General features: G+C 39.5%; 1 protein-coding gene across 1 annotated transcript in view; it reads left to right on the forward strand.

Moving 5' to 3' along the window:
* LOC107675245 (ATP-binding cassette sub-family C member 8-like) overlaps positions 1-9,704 on the forward strand; it is an 80,376-nt gene that overhangs the window by 65,287 nt on the left and 5,385 nt on the right. The window contains exons 26-30 of the mRNA XM_016469523.1: positions 2,158-2,405; positions 5,612-5,778; positions 6,731-6,800; positions 6,924-7,081; positions 9,335-9,467. Coding sequence (XP_016325009.1) covers positions 2,158-2,405; positions 5,612-5,778; positions 6,731-6,800; positions 6,924-7,081; positions 9,335-9,467 — 776 coding nt within the window. The remainder of the gene's footprint in view (positions 1-2,157; positions 2,406-5,611; positions 5,779-6,730; positions 6,801-6,923; positions 7,082-9,334; positions 9,468-9,704) is intronic.

Here is a 9,704-nt window from a genome sequence, read left to right on the forward strand (position 1 = left end):
CCGTACTGTACTGTACCGAACCTTACCACTCAGTGGAAACGAGCCATTAGTCCCTAAAGATAACAGTACCCCAACTGGTTTAAACAGCACCTGGTCATGAGAACTAAAGCCATGTAAACATTCACACTCTCAGAGTAAGAAAATCAGAGACTTGCAGAAACCTTCACTGGAAACCCTAGTTAATCTAATCATTAAACTGCTGCCATCAGGTTCACATTGAATACCCAATACAATGTCCTTCACCTTAGTTTTCATGTGATGTTATGTCAGGATGTAGGATCAGCAGATCTTAAAGGGGTCATATGATGCTGCTAAAAAGAACATTATTTTGTGTATTTGGTGTAATGAAATGTGTTTCCGTTTTAGGTAGGCGTGGCTGACTCTTAACTTTTATAAAGAATATCTCTTTGGATTTGAGACTTTAGTCTTTGCAACTTTACAGATCTTCTTTATGCACCAAGAGCTTGTAACACTCCAAAGAGAAAGGAAAAATTGAAATCGCATCATATGACCCCTTTAAACAGATTCTTAAATTTGTAATTCCACACCCTCCAGGAACCGCATTGGACACCCCTGCCTTACAGCATCAATTACACACCAAACGCACATTACTTGCAAGTTTGTAGTTGATAATTTGTAAGTAGGACTTCATGGGAGGATTTGAAGACAGCATATAAAGTCTGTAATTCAGGGGTGTCCAGACCTGGTCCTGGAGGGCTATTATCTAGCAGAGCTTGACTACAACCCTAATCAGGCACACTTGAAATGAAGTTCCCAATGCAGGTTTGGCAGGAGCCTAATCATCCAGTCCTGTCAATCATCGCTACAATGGTATATAAGCAGCAGTCATTGCTCCATTCTAGAGACAATTCTTCCGGAACCCTCCACCTCCCCTTCTCCTCTAATTTCTCTCTTTTTCCTCCACACTGTACCATCATAGGGGGGTTCTTACCCTGAGCTCGAGCTGAGCCTCGGGTTCGAGCCTCCTTCGCGGACAGCAAGCCAAGTTTAATTACCATTATCTGGCAGGATTGAATGGGCAGGCAAACTCTTGAACCAGCTATTCAAGGTTTTCATGATCAATAGAAGCTTGCAGGCAGGTGAACTGGAGCTAAACTCTTTAGGAAAGTGGCCCTCCAGGAGCAGGATTGGACCCCCCTGCAGTAAAGCATTAGTCTGCAGGATAATGCTAGTGCCACTAGATTCAGTGCATCGAAGAGTTCCTGTGTTCATGTGCTGGAGGGAAATAATGATTTACAGTAACTGAGTATTCTCTTGATGGCAGATATAGGCTGAGCGCCAGTCATGTGGCAGTTGGACAAATTTCAGTATACTCCAGTCCTGAATGTATATTGAAAAGGCCTTCTCACTGCAGTGACTTACAAAATAGTGGACTCCATGCTTTGCTTGAAAAAGTGACCAGAAACTCTTCCAGAAGTGTCACTGCACACATTGTGTTCTCTGTGTTTTACTATGTTCTGGATACATCCAAGGGTTCAGGGTTTGGTTGGTTAGCCTCAACTGCCATTGACAGTAGCAGATGTTTTTTTCCAGGTGTTATTTCGATTTGTTCACTAAACATAGTTGATTTTAGTTGTAGCATGGGAGAGAGAGCAAGAGCATTTATCATCTGCTGCCGGTCCAGACCATGCTGGAATGAATGAATCATGAATGTGGGGATGGTTCTGTCTCCTCAGCATTGAGATTGTGCTGAGTTCTTAAACCATAGTGGGTTGTAGCACATTTTTTTCTCCTTCATGATGGCTAATGTGCTGTGCTAGTAAGTACTCAAGGGTATTCCTGGCATGGTCCAAGTGTTACATGCCTATGGGCATTGCAGCCTTTTTTCTCATGTTTATTCCTTTCTATATCTCCCCTCTTTGACATCCACCTACACTTGTGTGTTTTTTTAAATGCCAGCATGACGCTGCTTTTTAAATTTAGACCAGCAAGTGCAGTGTGCTCTATACACTTCAAGTTTGCACTTGTTCAAAAGGTTATACCGTGGACAAGGATATTTTATATGAATGTCAAAAGGGATAAGTTGGTTGTCACATGATCTGTCTGTATGTCTGTTTCTTCATCTTTCTACCTGGGACAAGTTGTCACATTGTATGTTACACAATTCAATATCTGTCTATCCTTTGCTATATATAGAACAGTCTGTGGAGAGCGATGAAGAAGATAACCTGTCTCGAGTGATGAGGCACAGAGCCACCATCCCATGGAGATCCTGTGGGACGTACCTGAGCTCAGCAGGCCTTCTGCTGCTTCTCCTGCTCCTGCTGTCCCAGCTCCTCAAACACTCTCTTTTGGTGGCCATCGACTACTGGCTCGCTCACTGGACGTCCAAAGTCATCACAGCCAAAATCGATGCAGCTGCACACAACTGCTCCCTAGTGCAGGTAAAGATAGCAGATCTTATGTGTAAACTCAATTTTTACACTTTCTGAAGAATGTTATGTGGTTTTTTACAAGCCTCTATGATATTCTGGTCAAATTTGTTTAAAAGTGAACATCTGACACATGCCTTGATTTCTACTTTGAAAAGTCTGTGCCCTCTTGAATGATTTAGGCTCAGAATGTTTAAGATTTACATAATTTATGGTTTGCACCTGCTGAAGTGGCACAGTTCCTCAACCTTGGACAGCTTAGATGCATGATTTCATTGGCTGCTTGTGTTATTAAAATTCTCCATGATAAATTTGCCAAATTTGTAATGTCCTACTGACGTTTTATATGTCCATGATGCACATAAATGCTGAGAATAGCAAACTAGAAAAAGACAAGAGAAGGTGTTTAAGAACCAGAAACAGACTTCTCACTTTATTAATAGACCACCGCTGTCACTGAGGAAGAGCATGTTGTGGTGGGCTTAGCCTGGAGCTAGCATGTGCTCCGACAGCTCAGATAACACAGTAAGGCTAGACTCCAGTTGTTCAGGGTTAGAGGAGAGGACGTTTATCTAATAAACCTCAGCTTGACTCAGTCAGATGGTGAAAATTGTGCTGCTTAGTGGCCGTTTATACAACAACGTTTTCAGCCAAAAACAGGAAACTTTTTATGCGTTTGGGGACTGAAAACGCGTTTCAAAGTGCAAGTTTTTGAAAACGGCACCGTTATCGTTTCCGTGTAAACAACCAATACGAGAATCTTTGAAAACGGTGATGTCATGCGCGTACATAGTATGTGTTAGGTATGTAGACGTGCGCAGTACGTGTCGATTTTAAAGGCAAGCGCGAACAAACATACACAACAATGGCAGAGTACATGGTACTGTTGTTGTTGCTCAAGAGTTTGCTAATGCTTCTTCAGCAAAGCTGAAGCCAACAGCAGAGACGCATCATATACATCATATAATCGTCACTTCCCTACAGGTACTGTTTACTAACAAGGTGACAGCGCCAACTACTGGCCTGGCATACGTAATACAGCGTTTTTGGACGTTTTCACGGATATGTGTAAACGCGAATCATTTTGAAAACGTTGTCGTGTATACGTGAAACTTTTTAAAAATGCAAGGGAAAAACTTTTCCGTTTTTGACTACACCGTTGTCATGTAAACGTAGAAGAAGCCAATGGTTCTCCAGATCTTTCAGGCCTTTCTCAGGCCGTTCTGTGCGATAAGTGCAAAAAATCTATTTTTTTCCACTTCACATGCTTCTCTTGAGCAGAGACACTACAGGACATCTTATCAACCTATTTTTTTGTATTTTCACAAATCAGTCATTCTGATCAATACTTAATTCTCCATCACTGCTTAGGAAATTGCTCAGCACATTTTAAACAGCCATGCAGAATGCAAAGTAGACTTAAACCTGATTTAGATTTTCCACTAACTATTTCTTATGTTTTTAAGTAAATTCTCATTATTGATGTTCTCTGCTGGAGTTCTACGGTAATGAATAGCCTTTTAGTCATCTTGATTGCTCGATTGATTTTCTTTCAGTTTGTTATTTCTACACGATTAGCATTTGGAGGGTTGCAGTACATCAGTCAGAAAATCCTCAGTCTTGATGTGTAATTTAATTCATTCTGTGAGTATAATAATAATAATGACAATGGATACTGTACGTACACACTGCAGCAAAATTCAGGTGTCAATTCACCTTTTAATGCTTAATTCTGTTGTGTACACATCAGGCAGTAATTTACAGGAGTGATAATCGCATTCTACAAACGAATTGACTCCAGAAAAACTCTGGTAGTGGCAACCGTACTTCTACAGTGTTTACAGAACATAACTGAACAGCTGGTTGTTAATGGCATATTTAAATGTGTATCAGAGTTGTGTCTTGTTTTGACTCAGTGTTGCCAGATCTTACTATAAAAAAGTGAACTCCACCTGCCTACTTTATTAACTTTTTACTAAATGTATCAGCTGAGTCCAAATAACAAGCCCAAAGATGCTTAATAAGCATTACTTGTAATAAGTGGACATGACAACTATTCAAGATAGCGCTTTGCGAAGTAGCCTTCCAAACATAAACAAAACACAACGGCTCTGTTGACAGTGCTTTAGTTAAAGGTCCCATGGCATGAAAATTTCACTTTATGAGGTGTTTTAACATTAATATGAGTTCCCCTAGCCTGCCTATGGTCCCCCAGTGGCTAGAAATGGCGATAGGTGTAAACCGAGCCCTGGGTATCCTGCTTTGCCTTTGAGAAAATGAAAGCTCAGATGGCCCAATCTGGAATCTTCCCTTTATGTCGTCATACGGGGAAAGGTTACCTCCCCTTTCTCTGCTTTGCCCGCCCAGAGAATTTGGCCCGCCCATGAGAAAATGAGCTACTACCGTGCGAGGCGAGCGCAATATTTTTTTTTCCTCGAGAGACATCATGGCTTGCAAACGAGCCGAAGCATGGCAGTTGCCCCGCCTCTCTCCTCCTCATTAGCATTTAAAGCTACAGACACAGAAATGGCACGTCCTAAGGAAAGCTCATTGTGGGACTGGCTCGTAGTGGCTGAAATTCTGCACCAAGGCTGAATTTCGGGAAAGAGACTTCGGATACAGTACTAGGGACCACTTAGGCCTATATAAAAGCATCCAAAAAGCAGCATGTCATGGGACCTTTAAAATCACTGAACATAACACATCTTTGATTGCTGTAATATTACTTTGGTTAAAAATAGTGGATACTAAACGTCCATGGTGTCAATCACAGCAGTTTCGAGAATGAAGAATTCTGTTCCATACACACACACAAATCGATAATTTAAAGGATTCACTCCTGTATTTAAATGCGGTTGTTGTTCCTAATTGTTTCCATGGCCTTTAAAGAGATTGGGCATTTGAAGTGGCAGGCGAAAAAACTGCAGTGTGCGCTTATAATAAACAGAATATTATCGTCCATCGGTGTAGATGCTAATATAGTTATTTTTATTTTTGTAGTTATTGTTCTTGCAGCACTGCAACACTAATATACTGGTAAATAAATGCTTAAAATATGCAGCTGTTGTTCTATACAAAGCATAACCATGACAAAACATGCTAACTTATGATTAGATTGATAGAATCACTTACCTGTGCACAGATACATTCTGCCTTCAACTCATGTGGATACCAAGTGAGTTGGTGTTTTTTAAGTCTCATCATTGTTCTCCCTACAGGACATTGGTTTCAGTCACTCGTCATACCTGCTGGTGTTCAGTCTGCTGTGCTGTCTGGGTATCGTACTCTGTCTGGTCACATCAGTGGCTGTGGAGTGGACAGGCCTGCGGGTGGCCAAAGAACTCCACCACAGTCTGCTCAATAATATTATCCTTGCCCCAATGAGGTACATCTAAACCTTCATATTCCTGAAGTGTTCATGTGGAATGTTATTGTATATTGTGTGTAATTTGTCATGACTGAGTCACGGTGTGTGTGGGTATGTATTAGATGAGAGGACATGAGGTAGGTGGCCAGGAGCATAGTAGAGAGAGAGTTTATGTGTGGCTTGTTTTATTGCTCTTTGCCTGTGTACCCTCTCTATGGCTCATTTAGCTAAGCAAACATTGTTAGGGGGATTTAGCGTCTTAGAAACACTCTAAGTGCTCATGGAAGGACATCTGGACAGATAGGGTGATATGCTAATCTGTAACTCCCTGCTTCCCAAACTGGGCTTCATGAGTTGGTGAAAAGCTAGTTAATTAAATAACAATAGTTAAATATAATAATAGCATTTGATTTAATAATAAAAATAGTTAAATATACATAAACATTTTAAAATAAATAAGCTAAATGTATTCTTTTTTAATTGTATTTATTATTTTTGTTTACTTTTTTATAATTATATTTGTTTACTTGCATGTTATGTGACCATTAACTGACAGAAACATGAGCATGCAAACGTGTTAAATTATTAAAATATTAACTTAATATCTCCTACAGTATTCCATGTAAAATTTAAGTCAAAGTGGTTAGGATGATGGAAAAATTTTGAAAGTCCCTGCTTTAGGGTATATTTAAGCCAAAAAAGAGATTTTATATTTCATTTTTTTTTTATTTAACTCCTGAAGGACAGACAAAAAAAAAACTGAAAAATGTAGTATGCACACATGAAAGCATGAATAATGACCTTAAAATTTTGGACTGTTGCTTATACAAAGCTGTCATTGGAATATAGTGCTTTTTTTTTTTTGATGCTTGACAGCCACTGGTCTCCATACAGTTTTGTTGCATGAAAAAAAGTGGCTTTTGGCTAAATTTGATATAAGATTAAATTCTTCCCATCTTTCTTTTCCCAGGTTCTTTGAAACAACTCCTTTAGCAAGCATATTAAACCGCTTCTCTTCTGATACCAATACGATAGATCAGGTATGATGTTACGATCCATCTGTGTGAGGCAATATTTTGTCCTTGGTTTACTAGGCATTTACAGCATTTAGCAATAGCTTTTAAATAACTGCATAGGAATGTTTCGGTCTCTCTATGTTTCAGCACATTCCCGCCACTCTGGAGTGTTTGAGTCGCTCCACGCTGCTGTGTGTATCAGCTCTGGGTGTGATCTCATACGTCACACCGGTTTTTCTCATCGTAGTCGTACCGCTGGCCATCGCCTGCTACTTCATCCAGAAATACTTCAGAGTCGCATCAAAGTAACTAGTCAGATTCATTTATCACAGGCTTTTATATGAAACTGTTTACTTCTCCATTGCAGTTGCAATGCTTTGTCCAGATTTGTTTTGCTTGATTTCATATTTATTTATTCTAGGAAAATGATTGATTTGACAAATTTAATCTCAATACTAGGGATACTGTAGTTCACCCAAAAATGAAATTCTATGATTATTTACTCACCGTCATGCCGCCCTGCTGTATGTGACTTTCTTTCTTCATATGAATATAAATGAAGATTTAAAAAAAAAAAATCCATCTTAAATAGTCCATATGATGCAATGGGCGCCCAAAAGTTGACACTCAAAAAAAGCACATACAGCCATTATGACAGTAATCCATATGACAATAGTGGATGAATCAATGTCTTCTGAAACACACCGACAGGTGTGTATAAGAAAAATATGAATGAAAATGTTTTTTTAAAACTATAAACCGTCCAACTGTCATACACGTGTTCAATAGAAAAGTTGTTGCGTTGTGAAGTTTACATGAAAAGTGGTGGTCCACAAATGCGTGTATAACAGTTGGATGGAAGCGATGGTTTATAGTTAAAAAAAACTATTACTTCTGCCCAACAGTCGTACATTCATTCACAATAGAGTCGAATTTTTGCTTGACAAACATTAGCATGTTGTGAAGTATGACGTAAGCATATTGTAAAGTGTGATGTGTAAAGTTGTTGTGAAGCTAAAGTGATGCACAAATAACTCCCTCTTCTTGCGCAAACTTGTGTTTGAGTTTACACTTGACGTAAACGTAAGTGCATAGTGAAGTGTTAGCATGTTATGAATCTCATTCGAAAACTGGTGCGGAAGCACAGAGAAACGTCCCTTCTTGCACAAACTTTACAATGCAACAAAAAATTTGGGTTTACATTTTGCGTAAATGTAAGCATGTCGTGAAGTGCAAGTGTGAAACTCATGCGAGAAGTGATGCGGAAGCACAGTGAAATACGTCATGTGAGCTTAGCGCTCTCTTGAACGCATGTACGACAGCAGGAAACAACGATTTATAGATAAAAAGTTTCGTAAGAGGGTCAAGTTTATGCTTGATGTCAGTTCTTTGTAAAGTATGATGTAAGCATGTGGTGAAGTGTGTATAAAACGTGTGAAGCTCACGCAGGAAATGATGTGGAAGCAAAGAGGAACATCACTTCTCGAGCGAGCTTCAATGCAACAACTTCTCAAGCGTAAACTTGACCCTCTCTTGAATGCATGTTGGCAGGAAGCCATGCTTTATAGTCAAGTTTATATTGATTCATCCACTGGGGTTGTATGGATTACTGTCATGATGGTTGTATGTACTTGTATGGACTCACAGAGATGGATTACGTTTCTAAAAATCTCCATTCGTGTCTGAAGAGAGAACGTCATATACATCTGGCATGAGGGTGAGTAAATGAGAGAATTTTCATATTTGGGTGACCTATTATTTAAAGGGCTTAATTCATTAATTAGCATTAGTCATTAATTACTCACCCTCATGTCGTTCCAAACCTGTAAGATCTTTGTTGATCTTCGGAACACAAATTAAGATATTTTCCGAAATCCGAGAGCTTTCTGACCCTCCATAGACAGCAAGGGAACTACCACGATCAACGCCCAGAAAGGGAGTAAGGACATCGTTAAAATAGTCCATGTGACATCAGTGGTTCAACCGTATTGTTATGAAGCTACGAGAATACCTTTTGTGTGCAAAGAAAACAACAATGATTTTATTCAACAATTTCTTCTCTCTCAAGTCAGACACACGTCTCTTTTCATTCACGACAGTACCACGATGCATGCGTGTGCATTCCTCTGCTCGAAAACAAGGCGCAACGCATGCGTCATGGTACTGTCGTGAACGAAAAGAGATGTGTCTGACACGAAAGAGAAGAAATTGTTGAATGAAGTCATAGTTGTTTTCTTTGCGCACAAAAATTCTTCTCATAGCTTCATAAATTACGGTTGAACCACTGATGTTATATGGGCTATTTTAATGATGTCCTTACTACGTTTCTGGGCCTTGAATGTGCCTTGAACGTGTCAGTTGCGTTGCTGTCTATGGAGGGTCAGAGAGCTCTTGGATTTCAACAAAAATATCTTAATTTGTGCTCCGAAGATGAACGAAGGTCTTATGGGTTTGGAACGACATGAGGGTGAGTAATTAATGACAGAATTTTTTTGGGGTGAACTATCCCTTTAAGCATTGAGATGTTTAGTTGAACTGACCTGTGTGTGTATTTGCAGAGATCTCCAGCAGCTGGAAGACAGCACACAGCTTCCTCTGCTCTCACACTTCTCTGAGACAGTAGAGGGGCTCACAACCATAAGAGCGTTCAGGTGCGCAGAACAACGTTCATCTGTTGATGGTGTCACTCTGGTTAAAAGCATCTGCTAAATGCCTTCCATTTAAACAGATTCTTCTGGTACTTTCCTTTCTTAGGTATGAGCCTAGATTCAGACAGAGACTTCTAGAGTTCACAGTAATTAAAATAGTTTATTATAAATATTGTAATAATACACAATTATTCATATTAAAGTATAAAATATGATTATATATAATTAAGTCAACTAAAAAAAACGTCTCTAGGTTACGCATGTAACCCTGGTACCCCGA

The sequence above is a fragment of the Sinocyclocheilus anshuiensis genome, unplaced genomic scaffold, assembly GCF_001515605.1.
Source record: "Sinocyclocheilus anshuiensis isolate Anshui unplaced genomic scaffold, SAMN03320099.WGS_v1.1 scaffold532, whole genome shotgun sequence".
Classification (NCBI taxonomy): domain Eukaryota; kingdom Metazoa; phylum Chordata; class Actinopteri; order Cypriniformes; family Cyprinidae; genus Sinocyclocheilus; species Sinocyclocheilus anshuiensis.